General features: G+C 46.8%; 1 protein-coding gene across 2 annotated transcripts in view; it reads left to right on the top strand.

Annotated features, from left to right (window-relative positions):
- Window positions 1–27,090, top strand: part of LOC147747121 (voltage-gated potassium channel KCNC1-like) — a 78,513-nt gene that overhangs the window by 16,664 nt on the left and 34,759 nt on the right. Inside the window, exons 2-3 of one of the 2 annotated variants that reach the window (XM_086952373.1) lie at window positions 3,228–3,300; window positions 25,216–25,757. In XM_086952373.1, coding sequence (XP_086808499.1) covers window positions 25,266–25,757 — 492 coding nt within the window. In that variant the 5' untranslated portion in view covers window positions 3,228–3,300; window positions 25,216–25,265. Of the gene's footprint in view, window positions 1–3,227; window positions 3,301–18,178; window positions 18,270–25,215; window positions 25,758–27,090 lie in introns of those variants that run through there. The other variant, XM_086952374.1, reaches the window with a different exon arrangement.

The raw sequence follows: 27,090 nt of genomic DNA, 5'->3' as shown, positions 1-27,090 counted from the left end.
CCTCCACGTCCACCACCACCACCATGTCCACCACCACCATGTCCACCACCACCACATCCACGTCCACCATGTCCACCACCACCATATCCACCACCACCACAATGTCCACCACCACGTCCACCACCACCAAATCTAACACCACCATGTCCACCACCACATCAACCACCACCATGTCCACCACCACTAAGTCCACACCACCACCACGTCCACCACCACCACCACCACGTCTACCACCACCACCACCACATCCACCACCATCACGTCCACCACCATGTCCAGCATGTCCACCACCACAACATCCACCTCCACCACGTCCACCATCACTACCACATCCATCACCACCACATCCACCACGTCCACCACCACATCCACCGCCACCATGTCCACCACCACTACCACATCCACCACCATCATGTCCACCACCACCACCACATCCACCACCACTATGTCCACCAGCACAACCACATCCACCACCACCACGTCCACCACCACCACATCCACCACCACATCCACCAACACCACATCCACCACCACCACATCCACCACCACCACGTCCACCACCACATCCACCACCACGTCCTCCACCACTACGTCCTCCACCACCACGTCCACCACCACCATGTCCACCACCCCCACGTCCACCACTACCACCATGTCCACCACCACCATGTCCGCCTTGTCCACCGCCACCACCACGTCTACCACATCCACCGCCACCACAGCCACCACCACCACGTCCACCGCCACATCCACCACCACCACCACGTCCACCACCACCATGTCCACCACCACCACCACGTCCACCACCACCACCACGTCCGCCACCAACACCACCACCTTATCCACCACCACCACAACCATGTCCACCACCACCACATCTACCACCACCACCATGTCCACCAACACCACGTCCACCACCACCACCATGTCCACCACCACCATGTCCACCACCACCATGTCAACCACCATCACGTCCACCACCACCACGTCCACCACATCCACCACCACCATGTCCACCACCACCACCACGTCCACCACCACCATATCCACCAACACGACCTTGTCCACAACCACCACAGCTACCACCACATCCACCACCACCACGTCCACCACCACATCCACCACAACATTCACCACCACGTTCATCAGCCCCACATCCACCACCATCATGTCCACAACCACGACGTCCACCACCACCATCAAGTCCACCACCACCACGTCCACCACACCACGTCCACCACCACCACCACGTCCACCGCCATCACATCCACCACCACATCAGCTACCACCACAAGCACATCCACCACCATGTCCACCACAACCACCATGTACACCACAACATCCACCATGTCCACCACCACCACGTCTACCACCATCACATCCACCACCACCGCGTCCACCACCATGTCCACCAACAACACATCCACCACCACCACATCCACCACCACATCCACTACCACCACCACCACATCCACTACCACCATCATGTCCACCACCACCACCATGTCCACCACCACCACCATGTCCACCCCCACCTCCTCCACAACCACCACGTCCACCACCACCACATCCACCACCATCACATCCACCACCACCAGCCCCACCACCACCACGTCAGCCACCACCACCACGTCCACCACCACCATCACATCCACCACCACGTCCACCACCACCATGTCCACCACCACCATATCCACCACCACCATGTCCACCACCACCACATCCACCACCACTTCCACCACCACCACATCCACCACCACCATGTCCACCACATCCACCACCACCACATCCACCACCACCACATCCACCACCACATCCTCCACCACCATGTCCACCACCACCACGTCCACCACCACCACATCCACCACATTCACAAACACCATTACCACCACCACTACGCCCACAACCACCACATCCACCACCACCACATCCACCACCACTACGTCCACCACCACTATGTCCACCACCACCACATCCACCACCACCATGTCCACCACCACCACATCCACCACCACCACCACCACGTCCACCACCACCACAACCTGTGACAGGTAAAGTGGCACTGGAGAGCAGCGGTAATAGGAGTGTCAACCCCGGCTGTACATGAGACATTTAAGGATGCATTGGGAGCAGGAATAGGGGCTAGAAGTATTACAACAGACCCAAGATACATTTTGAAGAGGTGCAATGTCACAGGGGCTCCTGTAAAAGGACTTGCAGCATCTCTACCTCACAGTGGCATACCTGCAGGAGCCACTCATTCAAAACAAGCATTGGCATAGCCAATAGGTCTCGCCTTTTAGATCTTCTTAGTGTTTAGCCATGCAACACTTGATGTTGTTGTACCAAGGATATTGTGCTGGATAACTTAACACGTATAAGGTCCCCAAGGCGAGATCTATTGGCTATGCCAATGCTTGTTTCTTACTGCTTTCTCCTTCCTTTTACCACATTTTTTGGAGTGCTTTCTCCTGCTTTTCCCTCATTTTTCACTCCTCCTTTTTCCTCATTTGCCGCTCCCATATGCCGCCCGTTTTCCTTCCCACTTCCTACCTAGCCTTGCCCACCACCTTCCAGTGCCCCTTCCTCCTCCCAGGACCTACTTAATGGAGGCTGCAGTGCGACCCCATTGACCAGGCCTCAGGCCCAGCTCTCCTGGGCTGCTTCACCACTTTGCTTCCTCTGTTTTTGTGAGTACTTTCTCCTGCTTTACCCTTGTTTTTCATTGCTTTCTCCTTCCTTTCCCCTGATTTTCTCACTGCTTTCGCCTCGTTTTTTACTGCTTTCTCCATCCTTTCTCCTTGTTTTTCTGAGTGCCTTCTACTCCTTTTGCCTCAGTTTTCACTACTTTCTCCACAAAGCAGTTAGCAACTCTAGTGCTTTGAGTCACTCACGGGTGATTTGCAGCGCTTTATAAATCCTGATTGATTGATCACCCACATGCTCATCATACACTCTCCATTCCATACCAGTTTTGGACAAAAGTGGAAACTGGAAAATATTGCTCTGTTTGTCAGAGTGGTTGTAGATGACCACCTCCTCTCTTCTTACTAGCATAGCTGCGGCAATTTTGTTTTAGATCAACACCCGGAATAGGGAAACTTGAGATGAACAGTGTTTTAGAACCAATTATCTTCAACCGAGGTATGTGAATAAATGGATATTGTAACAATGAGTGCCTCTATAGCACACACTTCATACAAAGGGCCCTGTTCTTCTTTTTGCAGGACACTAGACACATGGCGCTGTCCTGAAGAGATCTGCCACTTTATTGCACAAGTGTTGAAACATCAACAGCAGGTTTGTCATTTACACGATGTTAAAACTATGATGTATTCAATTTGACTCTGTGATGGGCAATACGCTGATGCCCTAAGTTGGTTGTGCATGTATATATTTACTTCTGTATCACACACTGAGCCGTTTTGCACCTTGCTTCATCTGCACTGGACCGTAATGTATGCTGGATTATGTTGATGGAATAATACACTACATTTGCAATGGAGCTGGGCATTGTGATCCATTGAATGATATACTAATATATGCCTATTTGATTGGTTGAATTGGGTTAGAAGATCCATGGATGGATTCGACCCTTGGGACCATTGTGTTTGTACCAGATTATTGACCTGGGTTCCGATCTGAGTATAAGCATTGGTTCTTGGCATTTTATGTATCATGCATCAGTTTGAAGGTGAGCACATGTGTGAAGCATGTGCCTACAAAATGATATGCATCAAAGCCCTTTGTTTTTAGGTCTCGCTAGACGAAAGCAAAGCGAAGCTTTGCTGTCTAGGGAGACAACTAATGTTGTCACTTTCCGGGGAATGTGGACTGCAGACTGTGACGAGCTTGTCCTCCTGGAGATTGTAGCTCGTGAGCGCGCACGTCGCGTCGCCGTGCCTGATATTCCCATGCACAGAAAGTCTCCCGCACGCACGCGCACATACACACACTGCATACACACACACGCACCCCCCTTAAAGAAAGGCTCACGCACGCATGCGCACATACACACACTGCATACACACACACACACACCCCCCCCTTAAACAGACACACGCGCAGACAGACACACGCACGCACAGACACACGCACGCACAGACACACTACAACAAACACACGCGCACACCCCACCCCCACTCACCCCTCCTCTCCCTCAACACACTCACCTGTTCTGGCGGTGCTCGGCGGCGGTTCTGGCTCTCGGGCGGCGTTAGCTTTGCGGGGCTCTCTCACCACATGAGAGCCCCGCCTTCCCCATGCGCCCGGCCGCTCTTCACCCGGTCCCCCATCTCGGGACCGGGACTCGATCAGGAGCCCTCGGACAGTGGCTTTTCTCTCGCGCCGCGATGGGGGCGGGACTTCCGGTTGGGGCCGCACTGCGATTGGCCGGCTGCCCAACCGCTTCCGGGTCGTCACAGGCAGCGCGGCGGCCCGGCGGGAACTTGTTATATGCTTGTAAGAACCACATATGGCACCAGTTACCCGGACACTTTTTCCCACAACTGAGAGTTATTGGAAATGTACTGTTTGATGGTGGGCACTTTTATCGAATGTTTTTTACCTTGTAAGTTTTAGCGCTGGGCCTGGGTTTTTTGTTGTGTATAGCAAGTTTGGCGCTTTGTTATTTAAGAAAGGCAGTAGTTTTAGGTTAATACTTACAGTCCCTTCGCATACGCAGAACATTGATGATACCATTGCACTATTAGAAGGGTTGCTTGTAGGCGTTTAAGTTTGGTCGACAATAATAGCTTTTTTAGTAATAATTTAGCACACTTGCTCACATATATGGGTATGTAAAGTGAATACTTATGCCAGATAATAATAGGATAATGTTAAAGCACGCTCGAATTTTGTATATGCTTGTTACTAAACCACATAAGGCGCCAGTTAGCCGGACACTTTTTCCCACAACTGAGCGTTTCCGCACTACAAAGCAGAGGCTTAAAGGTGAAACAACAAAGCAGGAAGCTCATAAACGCGGCACCAGCTATACACATGCCTATCCCCCAGGAGGTAAAGTAACGGCTCACAGTACACTGAAAAGCAGTAAATAACTTGCTTTTACCAGCTAATCCGCCACAATTAAGGCAACAACACGTGCCAGGCGCCAGTTGTAAACCTGCAGATTTCTCCTTTATGGACATACAAAGCAACACTCAGAAGATGCTGAGAAGCAGAAAATAACTGGTTTTATCAGCTAATTCACTGCAAATAAGGCACTTTCTTTGAACAGCAATTCCCCCACAGATGCTTACTTACACTATTTGTTACTGCCGTGTCACAAATACAAAGAATGTACTTTATTAAGTGCACTTTGTTAAAGCACACTTCCATTTCTTAGATGGCATTGCTCTTCGCACGCGTTGCTTACTGAAGCCATGGCGCCAGAAAGACGCCACTTATTCCCTTTCCTCACACTTGGTAAAAGAAAACAGAAATAAAGGCGGATTTAAAGCGCACATGTCCGAGGCGATGTTTGTACTGTACGCTGATAAAGCATTGTAGTTTGCATGTTAAAACGTTTTGTTTTGCTTTTGGCGCTCCTGACAGTTGGAAAAAGAAAACACTAATAAAGCCGAATTTGAAGGGCACCCTGACCGCACACTTCCATTTCTAGTGTGCTTGTTAGTAATTTATACAAATAAAGCAGCATTGAAAGGGCACTTGCAAATGTTGCTTAGTGCACGCCTTGCAAGCTATGGGGCCAGAAAGACGCCACTTATCTCGTATTTTGACAGGCGGGAAAAGAAAACACAAATAAAGCTGTTTTGGTTTAGTGCGGTCTGAAGAATCGGCAGCAATATGGTGTTGACCGCAATGATAGTGGCCACTGAAGGCGGTCAGTTTAGAGTGCAATTTTTTTTTTAGGAGGGTTGGGGGGGTGGTTGTTAAAAATACGCATGGCAAGAAGCAAGCGCAGGGACAATATGCCGTTAACGGCTACAGGACGCTAATAACGTTGTTTACTTTGCATGTTAAGGCTTAGTGTTTTTGCCTTTGGCGCTTTGTTTCATTGCGGTGCCGAGAATTAGGAGCAATATGGTGTTGTCCGTGATGATATTAGCCACTGAAGGTGATATTAGAGTGTGCTTTTTTTTAAAGATGTGTTGGGAAGGGGGAGTGTTAAAAGTAAGCATGACAAAAAGCAAGCGCAGGGAAGAATTGTGTGTGACCCACGAAAAGAGAATTGAGCGAATTAGTGGACATTGCCTATGAGCGAGTAGACTGCGTTTGACAAATTGGGGATGCTGCTCTGAAATCTAGTAAAACAAGCATTTGCAATGCAATAGGTCTCGCATTATTAAAGTTTGAGCTATTGGGGTTGCATTATTTACCAATGCCAATAGCTCAAACGTTAATAATGCGAGACCTATTGCATTGCAAATGCTTGTTACTTTAGCCACGTTGCAGAGCGTCACAGATGCAATGCAGTGTGGCTAAAAGCCATCGGCAAAGCCAGTAGGTCACAAAGGCAAAACGCATTGGCTTTGCCAATGGTTGTCTGTTTGATTTCTGGTCATGCCATTCACTAATTTCCTGTGGCCCTAATCCCGAATCGAGAGGGGCACACCAAGCACACTTTCACAGTGACAGGGGACTACAGTCCCTGTCACATGTTTCACATGTCGAGAGTGATGGTGGCAGCGTATAATGGTTGGTGAATTTTAGTGACAGATTTTTACCTATGTGACAAATGTTTGCTTACAGGCCTATTGATATAAGGTTTTGCTGCTCAGGATGAAACTGGAATCCTAAAAGAGACATCACATGCATTGCACACGTGAGTGTGTGCTAAATGTGATAGCGTGCCTGGCAGGAGTGATACAGGCCTGAGGATTCCATTTTGGAAGCCCACAGCCTTGATCAGAGTACAAGATGGAGGAGAAGTTGCTTTCTCCAGACAGCATATGTGTATTGTGGTCATATCTGAGATGATAGGGGGGAGCACCAGATGCTATGGTGAGGATAAAGGACACAGGCTTTCCGGATAAGTGCCAGTGCCTTTCATGATTGGCTGTAAATGACCCTGACTGCAGCTGCCAGTAGGTAGATGACATTAGGTACATGGTGAGGCATGCATTGTTAGGGAAGGACCCCTTTGAAGGAGCATAGATTCTTATCTCTCTTGTTGATCGCCGTGGGAAGGGAGAAATAGATGTATGCAGCATGCTCTTACCTCTTTGTGAGTCTGTAGTTGGCACTCCACCTTTAGACTGTCCAGCTGGATCAAGCATCTTTGCAGACTGAGCCCGGACCTGGAGGTTCACCTAGCCAAGACATATGAAAGAGAAACCGACCCAGACTGGTTCCAAGGAGGCAGATCTAGAATGCCCATCTTTCCTCTGCAAAACTGGTATGGAGACTGGAGCTCAGTATCCGTCGTTGTTCGTTGTCTTCTCTCCTACCAAGGAGGGGCTACTCCGCAGAGTACTCAGGGATTACTGTGCAGTCAAGGGGACCTGTTGCATTGACAGTCAACTTCCCAGACATGAGGGAACACCGCCTGGAGTCCGATCTGAATGAGGAATTACTGAACTGTTCTGGGTGACAAGACATCGGACATTTGAGTGAGGAAACAAAGCATAACCCTGCAGGATCATGGAAGGGATTGCCATAATTGACCCCGGTGTGGGGTTCGTCTGCAGAAACTCGCTAAGCAAGTGCCCTGAAGGACTCACTATACTGCTGTTTAAGGCAGTGTGACCTGTGCCATCTATCCCCGTCATATCCGCCATTCACCTGGTAAATGTAAATTGATACTTGTAAATTGATACTTGTATAGCGCACTACTCACCCGCAAGGGTCTCAAGGCGCTTGTACGAATACCGCTGTGGAACCCATCCTGGCTTTCCCTGTGAGGCGTCCACTCCTGGGCACCCCCAAGGTGGAGGCTAGGCATCCTTAGCGTTGTGGTGGCCGTTGTGGAGATTAAGCAAGCTATTGCCCAGAGTTGCAGAGTGGGACTCCATGATTGGAATAGGCACTGAGGTGAGAATTATCAGGTCCGTGGAATTTTTGAGCCAAAGACCCGCCGAGGCGGGGAATTGAACCCTGGTCCCAGGCTAGACCTCTGCATCAGGGTCTGCCACTCTAACCATTGAGCCACACTTCTCCACCTGGTGCGGTGTGCCCATGTGGACTGAAGCTAATGTAAGCATCTGCTAGTGGGCTTTGTGCCCCACAAGTAGAATGCACGATAATGGACCTGCCAAGTCTGTTGTTGTGTCTCAGCCAATCCAGAAGATTAAGAGGTGCCCTCAACGTGCCTTGTGAAGAATTGAGGTTTCTGCTTCTAGGCACTGTGTGCTTAAGATAGTGCCTAGCATCTGACTCACTGAAGAATCGTCATCTGTGGGAGTGCGGCCATTGCGCTCTAGAAGAAGTGGCAATAGCTCATTGGAATGTTGAAGTGATCGGCTTCTCGAATCAAGTACCCACCGGAGCCTCAGACTGAGCCGTGATCTGCAGCCCACCACCTGGAAAAGGACCCCCTCAGAACCCCTACTCTTGCTGCAACCCTCCAGGTGACGCTCTGCCCCACAGCTCCTGGGAAGACTGCCACTTGGAGGTTCCTGTTGCTGGTGAGGGCCAACTTTCATGCGAGGTCCCAATGTGGCCCTGCACTGGTGAGAGCCAAAATAGCCCGAGAGACTGAGTGCTAAGACTAGATTAAAACGTGACAGGGATTGTGAGCTACTCCCCTGATCTGCCTCAAATGCTGAACGTGAGGGGGCAGCCAAGAGATGGGGGACCTCTGAGGGGAAGGTGGAGAAGTATTAGACAGAATATCCTAGAGCACAGAGACACACCTGTGAACCAGGGTATTCGTCCATTATTGACTGTGCAGTGGAATTCTATGTTTTCTGAGTAATAAAGTGCTTCTCTTTTTTTTACCAAGAGAAGTCCTTGGCTGGATATTGATACTATTATGCTGCTCAGGGGTTGGAATTGATTCTTGAACCTGAGTAACCCTCACAGTAATCTCCCTAAGAAGCCTTTAACTGCTCATCCTCACTACTACTGAGGGTCAAGTGTGTATAGGATTGTATGTGTCACAGATTGCAGAGCCACAGTAAGGCAGGGACCAGAATAGCAGTGGTAAAAATCCTCAACACCCACTGTTGTAGCCCAGTAACCCCCACCTGCCCCATGGCCTCGTTAGCGGGGTCTGACCGGAACATTTCATATAAGCCCAGCAAAGGTGAAATAACAAACGTTTATAAGAAATTCATAGCCTTAGAAAGTTGAAAAATTAGAACTGCTTGGGAATCAGAGTTAGGCTTTCAGTTTCCAGGGGAGGAATGGGGAGGATAAAAAAAAGAAATGTGTTAGCTTTAAACTACTAACCTCTATCACTTACAGTAATTTTCAGTACAATACAATATGTTTTTATTGTTGAATTAATAAAAATCCTTACAATAAGAAAAGGTAAGATTAACCAGTGTTTGCAACACAGGTTACATTATAAAAACAAGAAAATAACAAAATTTAAAAAAGAGTTAAAACTAGAGCTCTACTCGAAACCCGCCCCCTCTTACAACATAGGGATTTATAGAGTGGGCTGGGGGTCACTGGCAAATAGGGTAGGGGCAAGGCAATATGTAAAATGATCATTGGGAGGCCTGTAGGTGCTTTCTAATTTCCATCATAAATTTGAGACCCCGACAAGTCAGGATTGGGGATGAACCTCCCAGCCAGAAAATAACGGCCTGGCGACATGTTCTTATATTCAGGTTGTACAATAGGTCCCGTATAAAGCGTCTTCTAGATACCATAAGGGATGGGCATACACAAAACAAATGAACTAGAGATTCAGTATGATATCCGCAGAGTCGACATTTTGTAATTTTCAGTATATTTAGTTGCAGTTAACTTCAGCACCTATTAACATATTTACATAAATAAGCCAATGTACCTGTATTAGTTGTTTTCATGAAAATGGGAATTAGAAACATATGTTATGGGAGTGTAAAAAGATCTAACATCTTTGGGAGTCTGTGCTTAAATGGCTGGGTAAAAGAAGGATATGTTTTAGCCCCAGTTCCCTGCTTAGTAATGCAGGGCTGGTGACAAGATCCATGTATAAAAGACAAAATGGACATGACAATGTATGTTATATCATAATTGGCTAATTCTCTTAAAGCACCAGCATGGCGATCAATAGATACCCCCACATTTGCAGATTGACAGCTGAAAGTGGGGGACCTCATTTCTAAATCACAAGAGTCCCAGAAACTGTCCCTGCATAAGAAAGAAATGAGCAGGGGCCTGAGTGTGTCTCATGTCACCTGGCCTGAAAATGATCCCAACTGGTCAGGCAGAGGGGGCACATACAATGACTCCAAAAAAAGGCGCATAGGAGGTGCGGAGGAAAAGAAGCCCTAACCGGGGAAAGCCTGGACATGAGAATAGCCTGATATAACAACAAATAGCCACAAAGATAACAGAGCTGCCATTTCCCGACCACAGCAGTATGGTCAAAGATAAAAACCAAGCCACCCAAAGACAGTGGACCTTAAACACATGTATTAAGGTTGATGTGCCCTCCTATTCCTACCTTAAGAACTCTGCAGCTACAGCAACCAAAAATGCAGAGGTAACTAGCCACATGACAACACTGATCTTGCAGGCCATTCAAGCTTCTTGGGAAGCCATAGATACCAAATTCTGAGACAGGGTCTGTGCAATACTGTGGATTACATATGACCTGTTACTAATTCAATGGCATAATGCTTTAGGGTGGCTAGACCGCCCGACTTTAGTAGCAAGCATGTCATAACACTACATTCTGTCTAGTGAGTTTTCAAAACGTTTTACATAGGCGACAGATTCTTCTGGGATGGAAGTATATGGACAATGGGAATTTACGGGGAGTAAAAAGTTCAGGTTACTGAAGATATATAAGTTTAATGTTAAATATTCAGGTGAGGACTTATTGCCACAGACAAACATCATACGTACACATGACAGCGACAGATGGGAACCTTTGGTACTGAAAGTTATCTCAGAATATCAATGCACTAAATAACAAAATAAAACATGACATGGAGCTACAGTACGCCAAACATTGCAAACTATCTTCTTATTTGAGGAGTCACATCTCCTTGGCACGAAATGGTGCTGTGGCTACAGCAGAGTATTCCACTCATGCTTCAACATTGGATAGAGGGAAGTAGCAACATTTAAAAAAAGATCCTTCCCCATGGCCTTTAACCAAATCTGGCCATACCCACAGGCTGTTACATTTATGTTGCTATATTGCAGTAGATGAACAATTTACTTGCCTTCAGTAATGCTCTTTCTGTCAGGGACACTTTCTAGCCTTCGGCTCCTCAATTTTTGAATATTCCCCAGGCGTCAGACTGGATTCGGAAACTTTTCAGCAGTACCTTGGTGCGCTGTCAGGTGGCATAATGTGGTACCCTCTTACGCCTTTCCACTGTGCCGATTCTAGTTGCTTTTGAGGTTGTATCCCCCCGACGCAAAATTCCAAGAGCAAATTGTTCATGGGCAGCGTGAAGATATGTAGATGTGCGGTAGTAACTTGTTTTTCAGATAGAGACTAATTGCCACAGATTCCTAACCTCTTGAATATACCAAAGCAATATCTATTGGAGGCAGGTCTGTGAATGGACTCAAACCAGTAAGTCCTGCAGAACCGAGTTTGGAAAAGGTTCCTCTTAGCGAACCTGGCTGTCCAGACAATAGTGCTGTGTGAATGTATCCTGATAGACTGACCACACAGACCTTATGGAGTCTGATTTTTAGCCAGTGCATTGCTGACCTTAAAGCAGAGCAAAATCCAGTGGGAGAATATTTTTTTCTGCACACCCTTGCCTTTTTTGCTCTACCGAAGTACACAAAGAGCTGATTGTCCACTAGGTGTTCTTTGGTACGATTGACGTAGAAAATCAGTTCTCTCCTGAGGTCCAAGTGATGTAGTCTTTACTCAATCTTAGAGGGGTGAGGTGGAGCACAGAACTCTGGCAGGGTGATAGTTAGGCCAATTTTAAACAGCATCAACACTTTATTTATTTATTTTAAACATTTCTAAAGCGCAACATATACCCGTGGGTGTCTCGGCGCTGCGACTTAAGCTGGCGATCTCATGTTAATCATGGTGTTTACCTTGAGAAAAGTTGTCCTGGACGGTTATTGGTCAAATAGCCATGTTTTTACAAGTTTTCTGAATTGAATTAGTGAAGGTGCCGATTTTAATTCCATTGGAAGCGTGTTCCAAAGTTTGGCTGCGGAGTTAATAAAGCATCGATCGCCCCATTTAACAGTTCTAGTTCGTGGCACAACCAGAAGAAGCCTCTGTTCCGATCGAAGAGATCTTTTCGGGAGGTAGTGACATAATTTCTGTTTAAGAAACGCTGGGCCCTGACCCTTGAGAGCTTTATAGGTGAGACACAAGGTCTTGAATCTGATGCGATTCCTCACCGTTAACCAGTGGAGGTTTCTTATTGCCTGTCTGGTAGACTGAAATCTGGGGATGCCTGCTAGCAGCCTTGCCGCAGCATTTTGAATAAGCTGCAGTTTGGCCACCACCTTTGCCTGCGCGTTTACAAAGAGTCCATTACAGTAGTCAAGGGACGAGAGTACTAAGGAAGTCACCACTGTTTTCCTTGTACTTTCAGGTAAAAATGGCAGGATTTTTCTGATAATCTTAAGCTTGTAGAAAGCGGAGGACGCTACCTGGTTGGCATGGTTAGCGAAACTGAGGTTGTCGTCAAAGACAATTCCCAGATTCCTAACTTTGTGTACCGGCTCTGGGGGGGCTCCAAGCGAAGTTGGCCACCATTTATTGGACCAATGTGGGGATAATTTTCCGAAGATCATTACCTCCGTTTTATCTGAATTGAGGCGCAAGCAGTTCTCGGCCATCCAATCCTTAATAGCTATCATACCTTCCTGGAAGCTGGCCGAAACTTCTTCACCATCGTTCTTGATCGCGATCACCAGTTGGGTGTCGTCGGCGTAAGATGTAAGGCTCATCCGGTAGTTCTTAATTACCCTAGCTAAGTCCGACACATAGACGTTAAAAAGTGTCGGACTTAGGGATGAGCCTTGTGGAACGCCACAGGCATAGGCAGAAAGGCTGACTGAGTCTGCAGAACCAGTTTGTCTGTGAAGAAGATAGTGTATGGTGGATTAACACAAAGAGCCTGGAGCTCATTGACACGCTGTGCTGAAGTGTAGGCAATGAGGAACACTGTCTTGATAGTAAAAAGTCATGAAGGGCTGCTGTGAAGCGGCTCCAACAGATCGAACATAACATTAGTAAGGACTAGATTGAGATGCCATTGGGACGTTACAAAAGGAGAAGGGGGAAACATGTTTGGATCCCTTAAAAAAATTACATCACAGCTAGTGACTTAAACAAGGATGGCTGATTTGGCAACTGCATGAAGGCCGAAAGATAACCTTAAGCCATGCCCAAAGCAAATCCTTACGGGCAAAAAACAAAACAAACAATAGACACCAGATAACTTGGCCCAGAGAGTGTCAATCTGGTCTGTGCTTCATCAAACCACAAATTTCTCCCAATAACATGCATGTGCAGTTTTCACCGAAGAACGCCTGGCGGCCAAAATGACATCAACCACTTCTGTAGAAATGTTAAAGTTGGTCAACTGTGGCTGCTCAATTTCTAATCATGAAGGCGGAGATTGCGAAGGACCACATGCAGAATTCTGCCCTGCCCTGTTGATGAGAGAGCAGGCCTTCCCGGAGGAGCAGCCTGAATGAAGGGCAGATGCTGAAGCCCAGTATTTCAGGATAACGTACTCTCCGTCATCAATCCGAAGCCACTAGGATGTCGTGGGCTCATTCGCTTCTGATCTTTTTGAGCACTCGCGATTGGAGTGGTATTGGCAGAAAGGCATACAAGAGTTCTGAGTTTGAGGTGGAACAAGTCTTTGAGTGAGAGAAGCCTTGGAAACTCCAAGGAGAAGAAGTGCTGATTATGCATGTTCTCAGTGGTGGCGAACAGATCTAGCCAAGGTTCTCCCCATTCGCGGAGACTTTGCATCTCCTCCAGGGATAACTGCCATTTGTAATCTGCTAGGTGCCGACAGCTCAGCTTGTATGGCATTAAGGGATCCTGCCAGATGTTTGACCACAGGAAAAATTCCTGTCTGTCCAGCCTTTTCCAGAGATGCACGGCCTCCAGGCACTAGGTTGTGACCCCCACTTGCCTTGTTTGTTTCAGTACCACATGGTGGTCGTGTTGTCCATAAGCACCTGCACCAGCCTCCCGTTGATGGAGGACAGAGAGGCTTTAAAAGCCACATAGATAGTCCTCAGCTCCAGCAGGTTGTTATGGAGCCAGGACTCCACTGGAGACCAGAAGCCTTTAGTCTCTCCCTCTAACAAGTGGTCACCCAAATGAGGAAGTGATGCATCAGCTCCAGGGGGGAGGTGAGAGAGTTCTGCTGTGACCCAGTTGTGGTCCAGCACCCACTACTGCCGATATTTTGGAATCTCCCCTGAAATATGAACGTGGCCAGAGATGTCTCCTTTATGTTGAACCCACTGGGACTACAGATCCCAGTGCAGAGCCCTCATGTGCCTCCTGGTATGTTCAACCATTAGGATTCAAGAAGCCATCAGGTTCAGTAGCGGCTGAAAGATGAGGATGGTAGCCTGATTATTCTTGGACTCTCTTTCCCAAGAGAATGGCACGAAAGTAGACCATGTCGAGATTGGCTCCATTGAAAGGGAGCATCTGAGAAGGAGTCAGGTTTTACTTGAGCACATTTTAAGTGACCCCCAAAGACGACAGGAGGGTTGCTGTAGTCTAGAGGAGGGTGACAACTGTACGGGGCAAAGCTTCCTTCAACAGTCAGTCATTGAACTAGGGGAAGACTGTCACCCTGATCTTTGACAGTGAGCGCTATCACTGCCATCACTTTCATAAACACTGAGGAGCACTGGTGAGACCAAAGGGGAACACCGCAAACTGACAATGCTCCTGTCCCATCACGGAGCGCAGGTAGCACTGGTGTGCCTGCAGGAAAGGTATATGTAAATTCGTGTCCTGCAGGTCCAATGCCACAGTCCAGTGGTGAGCCAAGACTTGGGCTAAGCTGAATATTTTGAATTTCTTGTTCCCGAGGTAGGTATTGAGCGGGTGGAGGTTAAAATAATCTGCAGGCCTACATCTTTCTTGGGTGCCAGAAAGTAGCAGGAGTAACAATCGCAACCTACTTCTGGCATAGGCATCCTCTCAATAGTCCCTTTGACAGAAGGGGCTTGCATTTCCTACTGCAAAATGGAGAGATGGTCCTCTGTCAGTCACTGTGGAGGCGATGGACAGAAAGGAAGGGTAAGACGTAACCCCTGCGGGTGATCTGTAGAATCCCACCTGTCTGAAGTTATTGCCTGCCAACCTGGGTAGATTCAGGTGATTCTGGAACTCTGCAGGTGGCTGGGCTACTGTAAGGGCACAGTAAAGAGGTTTGGCAGGTGATGCTTCAGGACAGATAGGTTGGTAGCACATTGACCTTGGCCGCAGTGGGCATCTCGGCCTTGGCCGCGAAACTGCCCGGTCCTTTAGGGAGGCTGGAATGGCTGGCAGTATGGGGCACCTCAGTTAAACCCATGAAAGTATAAGTGGGACTGTAGCAGTTGGTGAAGTGGAGTGGAAAGGCCATCAGCCATGCTCTCTTAGAAACGCTTAAGAGAGGAACTAGCGCTGCCTCCTAATGAGTCACGTTGAAGGGCATGTCCATCAGGTGGTGAATGGTAACACTGGTGCCTTTGGCCCGCCGGATTTAATCAGTGGTGTCCAAGACACACCAAATTGTAAACTTAGCTGCATAGCGATCAATTTCAATCACCTCAGCTAGAACAGGTCGATGGTCTTTGGGCACACCAGGATGGACTTGTGCCATAGAATCCCAAAGGGCATGGAAGTAGTGCCCCAACAATCAGTTGATGTTAACACATCATAGGGCCATACTGGTGGAACAAAATACACATTTGCCAAAAGTTTCCACTGCCTAGATTCTCCGCCAGTGGGAGTGGTAGGAAATGTGTAGGGACTAGATCGGCTTATGGAGGTTATCACCACTAAGCTCTTGGGTGAAGGGTGCTGTCAGAGAAAAGCAGGCTCACATGGAGAAGGGCAATGGCACCTAGAAATGTTTTGATTGATTGAAAGTTTGGCCCAAGCTTCCAGTAAGGTATCCACCAGTACCTCGTTAAATGGAAGAAGGGGCTCAGAAAATGTTTGTCCCGGTTGGAGGACTTCTGCCAATACATTCGTTTTAACCAGAAAGGTGAGGACCTGAAGGTCAAGCTTCTCTACCATCCTACACATTACCATGGTGTAGAAAGCAGATTCCTCTATGGCTGGTCCAGGGATAAAAAAAAGACCCATTTCCAGGGAGGCATCAAGACCACTAGCCTCCTGCAAGCCCTCGTACCAGTTATCATCCTGGTAGAGTTGTGCAAATATATCACCCCAGTCATAGCCATTATCAGAGTATTTTCCAAAAAAGGAATGCCAAGTATGTTGCCTCCCTTAAAGATGTGGAAAATCAAGTGGGAAAAGTGGTGCCTTCGGCAGAATTGTGTGTGACTTCAGTCAAGGTCATAAAGGCTCCAACTTGCCATTGAGAGAACTATTGGGTCCTCCTCCACTGCTCCTATGCCGGCTTCAATGGAGTTGGCATTGGAGTTGAAGTACCTTGAGCAGGCGTAGGTCATGGAGCTGGAAGCTGGGTCAGAACTAGAGCCGGAGGCAAGATGGGCTCAGAGGGTCCAAATGGTGACTGTTACAAAATATATATGAATCCATATAAATTCATTTGCATGCACTTCAAAAGATTTCATGCTTATATAAGATCACATTAACATGAGGTCTGGAGCTCAAAAGGGCTTCCTATCTGACCTTGACTGGACAAGCTTCAACAAGCTATTCTGTACTCAACCGAAGTCTCTGCACGCTAAAATACATACTCAGGCACCACCTATGAGGCATGTTCCAAAGATTGACTTTAAGCCAGTCTGAATAGCCAAGTTTAAGTTTCTTTTGGAAGGTTAGTTCTGAGCTTTTCTGTCGAAGTTCAAGAAGCAAGGGCGTTCCACTGTTTAAAGGCAAATCAACTAAAAGAGCGGCATGCCAGGCAAGCTCTTTTCACAGTAGGGATGATGACAAAAAAGGCCCCTGCAGACCTAAACCTTCTGCTGGGTAGATAAGATTTGCCAAGTGGGTGCAGATACCGATGCCCTTTTCCATTCAGGATTCTATAACAATAGCACAAAGCTTTGAAGGATACTCTCTTGCCCAATAGCAGCTCGTACAATTTCGCGAGGGCAGGACCATTAGGTGATCGCCTTGGAAGTTTAAGCAGCAGAAGAGCTGCTGCATTCTGTACCCTCTGTAGTCTCTGTAGTCTGCTTTGTGAGATTCCCAGATACAGCACATTGCAATAGTCCAGTCTGGACATTACCAGAGCCGCGACTACTAACTTTCTAGTGGCTTCTGGTAGAAATGTCAGGATTTTTTTCAGAACTTTCAGAATCCCAAAACATTTTGCCTCTAGACAGGTTATCTCACTGTCAAACGTGAATCTTGCATCAAACCACATGCCGAGGTTCTCTACTTCGAGTACAGTCTAGTTCTCTTTTAATTGAAGCAAGGGACCCCCAGAATAAACCTGATCTTGGCACCCTTAGCCTCATTTTAACTCACTGCAACGTCTACATCACCATGACCCCATACCCGCACTTCACCCATACGGCAGTTGGATAGAAGATCTCCGCCAAAGAGCCCCTCTTATAGGTGTCGCCCGTTGGGTATTGCACCGCCGACCCAACGAGGAGCACTGCCGATGATGAAGCATGACACCTGCAAGGGTGTGTGAGGCCATTACATCCAACAAAATGGATGCCCATCCGTAGAACTCCACTGAGTTCATACGACAGCCAAACAACTGAGCGGACCAAACACTCCTTTTTATTAGGAACAGCCCAGTACCTTCTTGGATACCAAATCGGTAAAAAGACCACACGGTCAGTTATTGTCCATTTCTTGCAAAATCTCACATTGAAATTATGAATCAGAAGCTTGATGCAGGCTTGACATTTGTCATAATTACTGAATGACTTTCAGTGTAGGCGGCTTCCATTTATTGCCCTTAGCTCTTTTGTTATTTCTTCTGCAGAAAACGTTGAGGAAAAAGTCTGTCAAAAAAACTGGATATCCATTTATATCTGGACAAACACATATAACTTCTACTGCCCTTAAAACTGTGCGTACAATACTCCCTTTACAAAAACAACTTTTAAATATAATTTTCAAAGTAATTTAACAGAGTTTGCATCAGACAATAATAGAGTTCCAGGATGAAGGAAGTGGACTTGTGTCAATTAGACTTCCTAGCACCTTAGATAAATATAACATAAAAGGATTGTATGATGTACCAAATATTATTTAAAAGACAAGGAGATCACCAATGAATGAGTTGATATGAATGGCTTATTTCCACACCAACCAGACATTTCAAAACACAATAATCCCCAAATGATACTAGTCAAAGTCAAAGTCAAAGCACACTTTATTCGATTTAAAAAAAATCATAAAAGCCACATACAATACATATACATTAAAATCGCAATTCATTTATATACAAAAATCAGGGATGACCATAATTATTGAACATTATTTTGGCTCATAGCATTACAATCCATTCGAGTGATACCATATTTACAATAAAGTGTTCAGTGGAGCCCGTTTATTCCTGATTCTAAAAGCTTCCGCTAGAAAACTGGCAACACTAAAAGTAATGTAAACATTGCCCAACATCTGGAGGTAAATTAATGCAGGTCTGACTTGAATAAAGCCAGCCTCCCTCAAAACAGGTAACAGGTGTTTTTTCCTAGCGGCAGTATAAAGTCCACAAAACATCATAAAATGCATGGTATCTTGTTTTGAGAAATTGTCACACTCACAAGGAGGGGCGTCTTCTGGTTTGTCCCATGATAGATAGCAGCCCAAAGAAAATTGAACCAAATTAAACCTAAATCTGACTAATAGCATTCTATGAAGAGGTCTTGTGACATATTTCAGATATGGTTCCAGAGAGGGCGTAGTAATTAACATAGAGTGTATTCTTACAGATGGTTTCATTAATTCTTTCTCCTCTCTATTAAGACGGGCTCTCTCCATAAAATGGACCTTGATCCACTTTACATCTTCTCTCCTGATGTTAGATGGAGTTGAAAAAAGTTACGGTCTACCCAAGGCAAAAAATGTATTTTTTAGATACTTCAACCAGGGTATTTTCATGGCATGGTCCAAAGAAATGACATCCTCCAGAATTAGATGATTCAAAGTTAACTCTGGATTTAGCCATATCTTTGCCCAAGATAGAAGGGGTGCCAGGTTCAGCTTATATGTGATGTAGGGCAGACCCACTTCCTCGTGAATAGAGAAGGTAGGGGTCGATTTGGGAACTGAAAGCAATTGTCTAATTATTCCGTTTTCTACCCTTTGGATTTTATCTTGGGTAGCGTAGCCCCACAAGGCGGCCCCATAGGTGGCAAAGGGAATACACTTCGAATTATAAACCTTTAGCAATGCTTCCATCGGCCTAGCCCCCAACCTTTTTGTAAAACCCAACAGTGCAGCTGTCGAACGGGCCAAGGATAAACTCTTCGCCTTTATCTGAGAGACCCATGACCCCCTTTCATCGAAAAGGACCCCCAGGTAATGGAAAACCGGAACCCTTGAAACCACCACGCCCTTACATATTAATGTTTTAGTTCTAAGCTTTCCTCTCTGTTTACCCACTACCAGAGAATGAGATTTTTTAGCATTCACCTTCAGATCAAGGTTTTCCATAAAGGAACCGAAAAGGTCCAATAATCTCTGTAGGCCAATACCTGTACCGGCAATCAATACGGCGCCATCCGCGTATAGGAGGGCCGGACCTGAAATCCTCCCACATGTGGAGCGTCTACCCCCCCCCCCCTCCTCTAGATGTTTTCCCAACCCATTTATATAAATGGTGAAACGGAGGTGGGCCAGGATACACCCTTGGCGGGCCCCTTTCTCAGACCTAAACGTGTCCGTGCACCTCTCCTCATTTGTGACCCAAACCTTGGCAAATAAATCCTGATGTAAAGAGGCCATAAAAGTGACCAAGGAAGGGTCTATCCCCATCTCAAAGAGGATTAACCACAGTTTAGACCTATTGACCAGATCGAAAGCCGAGGAGAGGTCCATGAAGGCCAGATAGAGAGACCCCTCCCCGGCCACCGCATATTTGGCGATCAATAGGTGCAAATTCAAACATTGGTCCAGGGTACCTCGTTTCTCTCTGAACCCGTATTGTATGTTTCAGAGCCCACCACAGACCTCCAGATTTCCACTGAGTTTGGACAATAGGACTTTGCCTAGAATTTTAATTGCAGAGTCAAGGAGGGAAATAGGTCTGTAACACCCTGGGTCCTCACGTTGTCCCTTTTTAAAGATTGGTCATTTGCTGCCCTAAGAACTTTGGTTAAAACCTGAGACCAAATTATCGGAGAATGTCTATATAGGTCTGCAGGTATGCCATCAGCACCCGGCGCCTTGTTTTTTGAGGTCTCCAAAATGGCCTTCAACACCTCCTCCTCAGAAAACTCTACCAGGGGGGCCGCCCTAGGGACCAATTGGCCGTGCGAGGCTGTACTATTCTTGTCCCTATAGACGTCTTTGAAATGAAGGACCCACTTTTCGTCCGGAATACCACACAGTCAGTGACTGCGTTTTGTGCTCCGACAAAAAAAGGGTGATTTATAGTCTCCCAAAATTTCTTACTATCTCGCAAGACGTCGATAGAGAGAAGTTTATCCCACGCTTCACTTTTGATTGCATCTTTTCTCTCCTTTAGGGTCAGTTTATATTCCCTCCTTAAATTGGCGATAAGAGCCTTGTCCCTTGGTATGACCTTTAGCGCCCGCTTCAAACGAGTGTTTAGTCGTGAACAGTTTACGTCAAACCACTTTAAGGTACTAGGCACTCTCTTGGTGGGCTTAACTGTCAGATCCCTCGATATTTGGACACATATAGATTCAAACGCCTGTGTGATTGTTCGGTTAGGGGCCTCTTGATTTAAGCATATTTCTATGTCTCCCTCGATTTTAGGCAATAAATTTGCCATAAAATCATCTGGATTACCTTGCCCCACTTGAGCCGCCTCCCCTGATCTGTAGGCACAGGTGCCGCCTGCCCATGGGGGCGGCCCCAGCTCTCGCGTTTAAGATCTCCCCAGCACATTACCAATAGCACAGGATTGTGATCACTGTGGGCTGAGGGGATTGTCCTATAGGTTTTCACCTTGGTGTTTAGCCCAGGAGTGGTGAATATGTAATCAATTATGGAACCTTGAGGCGTTCCTTTATAGGTGGGGACTCTCTCCCCCCCACCTGTATTAAAAGATTCATAGAGATTAAAACTGGCCAATAATGCTTCCAGCGCTTCACCTGATTTTGTATGCTCAAAATGGGGAATAGATACCCCTAAAAGTCCCACGTGTTCATCTATATAACAGGGGAGATTACATAAATGGATATTAAAATCGCCCATCACAATGAGCTCAAAAGCAGTGTGCTTATTAACACTGTAGTTAAGTAAAAATTTCTCTAGGGGTGCAATGTGACCAGTATCCATTGCCCTCTCCCAAGAATTATAAAAATTAATTAATAGGATGGAACAGTTCGGTGAAACAGTCCATTCCACGATCAAAAGGTTAGAGGAGCCAGACTCCAATTGCTTAAATGCCCCCGCTAGATGTAGAGAGAAGAGGAAAATTAGACCCCCCTTCGCTCTCCCCGCCACACTGGGTATTGCTGGTACAAAAAAGCTAGCAAAACCATCTAACCAGATGTTTACTGAGGATTCCCAGGATTCTTGAATTGCTATCACGTCATGGGAGGAAATGAAGTTGACCCAATGCGGGTCTTCCCTCTTCGCTCTCATGCCTGCAACGTTCCAACTAAGGATTTTACATAATACTTTGTCCTCCTCCTGCAAGGTCCCAGGTATCGGAGCGACTAGTGTAATGGTAGAATTACTAGAAACTCGCCTATACTCAGGCCTATTAACAGGGGACCCTGACCGTCATTCGCAGTCATCCAGACCGGAGAATGCTTCAAATCTATTAGTTGTCTCCAAGGGCGTAAAAAGGCAGCAAATGGTCCATTCCCCTATTTCCTTGCGGGTGGTCTGAGCTTCTGTAGTTGTTCCCGTGCCCCCTATGAGGTACGGTATTCCACCCGTAAACGTTTTTTGGCAATATGAAGTTTGGGGCCTGCCACATGTTTTGGTTGTTATATGTTACGGGCGGATTATTCAAAAGGCCAAAAGGTGCCTCAAAAGGCATCGTGGGAGTCAGCTGGGATCTTGGATAAAAGTAGGTCAGATCACAAGGAACAATGGTTGAACCAGAGGTCCTTGGCATCCAGTTTAGGATGTGTCTGACCGCGCTTGGGTCCCTGAAATGTATAATTACTAAATCACCCTCTATATCTTTCACTCGACTCCCCAACCAGGAGAGCCGCCGCACATGGACAATCTCTCCATTAATATTACATGGGAGTGGTCTGTGTTGGCCAAGCCAATGCATGATTTTATTTTTTAATTGGCTGAAGCCTTCCCTCTTAGTATCTTCTAAAGTAGGGACGCCCATAAGTACAACAACATAAGGGACCGCGTCAGGTGGTAGTTCGACTTGGCGGCCCCTCTGGCTTCCTACTCTCTCTGGCTGTGCCCTCCCCCCTACTCCCTGCTTTCCAGTGCCAGCTATACCAACCCCCTTCGGGATTTCCTTACAAATGAGTTGGGCAGGTTGATTAGATGCCTTAGGTGGATTCCGCCCATTATGGTTGCGACTCACCGGGTTGCTAGATGAAGTTAAGTCCTTGTGGTGTGAAGGAATAGAGGTTGGAACTACGGCTGCGGGGGGTACGGCTGGCTCTGCTGGTGCTTTCAATAGACCTGCTTTGTTGGTAATAGCCGTTTCTATATCCCCCAGTCGTTGCTCCAACCTCTTCAACCTCTCTAATATGGGAGAAGTAAATGCCCTAAGTAAGTGTTCAATACTGTCAAGGGAGAGGGTCGACACTTGTTCCTTGGATATATGATTACTGGTGGGTGTCGAGCCATGTCTGGCTCCGGTCATTGTAGAGGTGTTTATAGGGGGTACCTCCTGGGCTGGGTCGAGAGATAAAATAGCGTTTATAGTGGGTGTAGGTGTAACTGTTGCCTTTCTACACTTTCCAAAATCAGTGTGACTGATCTTGACTCTTTGATGAACACCTCCCCTCTTCTGTCTCTTATTTGGTGGAGGACCAATGGCTTTGACAACTTCCCGCTTCCCAGCTTTCTTTTTCCCCATTAGAACTTGAGGGTTATCGGGTATTTTTTCTGTTGAAATGCTAGTATCGCTGATAACCACTGTATTATTTTCTTCCGCGCTATTAAGAGCAGTCGAAGAGGTGGGTGTATCACGCAGAAGCGTTGGGATTCCCTGTGTAGATAGGGGGTCCTCGCTTCCTTGTGTCAGACCTACGCCCACTGGGTTAATTTGGGATAGTGCGACTACGGGTGATCTATTTTTAATGGATTCAATGGAACGACAACAGTCGGCCCTTCGTTCGGCCAGGTCGCATTCCCTTTCTATGTCGGGAACAGGTTTTCTAAAATAATTATCCAAAGTTCCTTTGCTAGTTGCCCCTACGTCCGACAACAGATTTTGTTCCTGGATAGTTGCCTGTGGACAGAAGAAGTCAATATTGGTGGGAATGTATAGCAGGGCTGATGTTATCTAAAGTAATTACTTCGAGTTACCAGAGAATAATTTAAGGTAATTAAATAAATAAAACCCGTACCCCGGATAGATAAATAACCCTACGACCTAGACCCCAAAATATAGGTGTTATTAGTGGGGCGACGAGAGAGGAGGTCCTTTAAATTAACACTGGCTTAAAAGCGCTAAATGGAGTGAGGCGGTAAATAAACAATTCCAATGAATAAGCTAAAAACGAGCACATGACATAGGTGTACAAACTCAGAAACGGGACGGTCTTACTTATTGCGGTACAGTTAATAAAGAGGACAGTATAAGTTAGAGTCCTGGCCCAGCCCAGCCTCCTTCAGCCACCGAACGGCCACAAAACGGCCCGCCCTTGTCCCGGGCTTCTCCCGGGACTCTCTCGCGCGCTCCCGCGCCGCAGTAGAGGCTTCCGATTAAATGGGATGTGGACCACACAGGGGGTGGGGCTAGCAGGGAGAGCGGGCCAGGTGTTGCCTATGGGCCGAGCAGGGACTCCTGGGAGATGGAGTCCCCGCACACGCTCGCAGCCCTGCTGTTCTGCCCCTGGCTCTCCCCAAACACAACGTCCTCCAAGCCGTCTGCAGCAACCGCACCAATCTCCTCTTCCGCGCTGCGGGACCCGCGAAGCGGGTTCCGCGAGTTGTTGACTGGCGAAAGGAAGGGCAGCAGAGGGGAACACTTCTGAGAGGCAATCGCAATCGGCAGTTCCACGCAGGGCAGGGTCACAGCACAAGGTATTCCGCCGGGTCAGCAGCTACAAGGGGTTCAAATGGTCTCCAATGCACAGGGGGCGGGGCTAGCAGGGAGAGCGGGCCAGGTGTTGCCTATTGGCCGAGCAGGGACTCCTGGGAGATGGAGTCCCCGCACACGCTCGCAGCCCTGCTGCTCTGCCCCTGGCTCTCCCCAAACACAACGTCCTCCAAGCCGTCTGCAGCAACCGCACCAATCTCCTCACCCGCGAAGCGTGTTCCGCGAGTTGTTGACTGGCGAAAGGAAGGGCAGCAGAGGGGAACACTTCTGAGAGGCAATCCCAATCGGCAGTTCCATGCAGGGCAGGGTCACAGCACAAGGTATGATACTAGATATATCCCACATGTGAACTCCTTTGCCTACAAAGAATGTTTATGTTTCTGACATTTGGGGAAATCACATGGTTTGGCTGTGTTGCAGAAGAGAACAGATTGTGAGAGTAATAGATCTTCTTGCGATTTTTCCTGAACATCGAGTTACATGAATTTTAATTACAAGATTCTAAATATTGTTCTGATCATGAGAACGATCAGTTCCATGCTGTACCCAGTAAAAGAAGTTTTATAAAATGATTACATCATGTTTTCCTAAACCTAGCATTTACTTTGGTATCTTCATTCCATCGTAGGTTTGCCGCGCTTGCACCACCCACTGTTGGCCTTCGATCCAGTCGAGAATATGGAGGCTCCAAACAAACGGATAACCATTAATATTGGAGGGGTCAGGTTTGAAACATATTCGAGCACACTCCAGAAATTGCCTGGAACTAAGCTAGCCAATCTCACTGAACCTCACTCCTACAGCACCAGTGAGTTTGACTCAAAACTCAATGAGTTTTTCTTTGATAGAAATGCCAAAATCTTTGCATGTGTCCTGGAATATTATCGCACAGGCCATCTTCATGTCTCAGGGGAAGTATGTAGGTCTGTCTTGGTTGAAGAGCTGGCATTTTGGGAGATCAGCGATACTCAGCTGGCACGTTGCTGTTGGCTAAAGCTAAACAGCAAGGAATGCAGCCTGGAAGATTTTGACACCTGGGATGAAAGCCATCAAACCGATGGAACAGGGCTCATCACTCCAACGGGAAGAACAGACTACAGCTGGAAAGCAAGATGGCAGCCAAAGATCTGGGCACTCTTCCAGTCACCATATTCTTCTGTAGCTGCAATGGTGAGGCCACTTCTATTTCTATAATGAGAGCTGAATACAAACACCAATTGTAGGGCCATATGTATCAAGCCTTTTTTGATTCGCAAAGGCCAAAATTCGCCGAATTTCGGCCTTTGCGAATCGCAAAAGGCTAATTAGCATGATTTGAAATGTATCAAACAATCGCATCTTAAGGAATCGCTAATTAAAAGCGATTTTCTTCAAACATACCATTTTGCGATTCCTAAATAGCGATTCCTTAAAAATCGCTATTTAGGAATCGCAAAACGGAACTATGATACATATGGCCGTAGTCCTTTATAATACTATGCATTGGATGTGGACTTAGAGTGAGGCCTCATTTGAATAATGTTATATTCTTCGTAGGTGAATTCAGAAGATGTTAATGTTAATACTTCACTATTTTTAAGAATATTGGTATATTGGACACCTCCCCTGCCACTAGTCTCACATATAGAATGAAATCCTTCTGTTCATACCACTCTTGCACTGTTGGGATCTTAGCAAAGAGTCATTTTCTCTTGTAGTTTAAATGTTCATCCTACCACCCCTGTTAGCGGAAAAAGCAGTGATGCACTGCGGCATGGTAAGTACTGTTGGTTTAATACTCTACCTAAGGTATATTGCTATGGACAAGGCAAACAAGTTCTAAATATGGAAATCAAGAAGGCAGTATGTGAAAGTAATTTGATATTGGAAAGCTATGCAGTTTGAAAGGAGGAATTGTAGGGGTTGGCTCAAAATCAGACATTGGTAAAGTGGAAAAAAAAGAGGGAATGTTTTGGTTACGCTCTTCGCAATGCTGACGAAACCGTTCCATTGTACCCTGAGATTACTACACCACATGTGTGATGTATATTTCCATCAAAAACAAACCCAAATATGTGAGTATTGACACAACGTACAAATTAACAAGCTGATCAACAGGTTTGTATATTTTCGTTGGAATAACTTGTAAACTATAGGCTCAGCAGTCTAGAGCTCCACTGGTAGTATATTCAGTTCTCATATATATCAAAGCAAGATTGAAAAATGAATTGATTAGAAACCAAAATATGTATTCTCCCTCTCTGAAGTTGATTGTGTCTGGAGGAGCGAATCCTGTACCTGCAATTGACTCCTGCTGTCCTGGAAATCCCTTGTGTGTGATTGAGCCATGAGCATGCCTCAAAGGACTGGGGGCGATATTGATCAACATTTCACGCAGCGCACGAAGCCACTGTGCCGCGGTGCGCTGTGGGAAAGGGAGAGGGAAGGAACGTGCCACATGTCACATTTTACAGCGCAATCCTGCTCTCTGCCTGCAGGGGCACTCCAACTCCTAACTAGTGCC

Source organism: Lissotriton vulgaris, chromosome 1_1 (genome assembly GCF_964263255.1).
Source record: "Lissotriton vulgaris chromosome 1_1, aLisVul1.2, whole genome shotgun sequence".
NCBI classification, from domain to species: domain Eukaryota; kingdom Metazoa; phylum Chordata; class Amphibia; order Caudata; family Salamandridae; genus Lissotriton; species Lissotriton vulgaris.
This window is presented reverse-complemented; position numbering and strand designations above follow the sequence as displayed.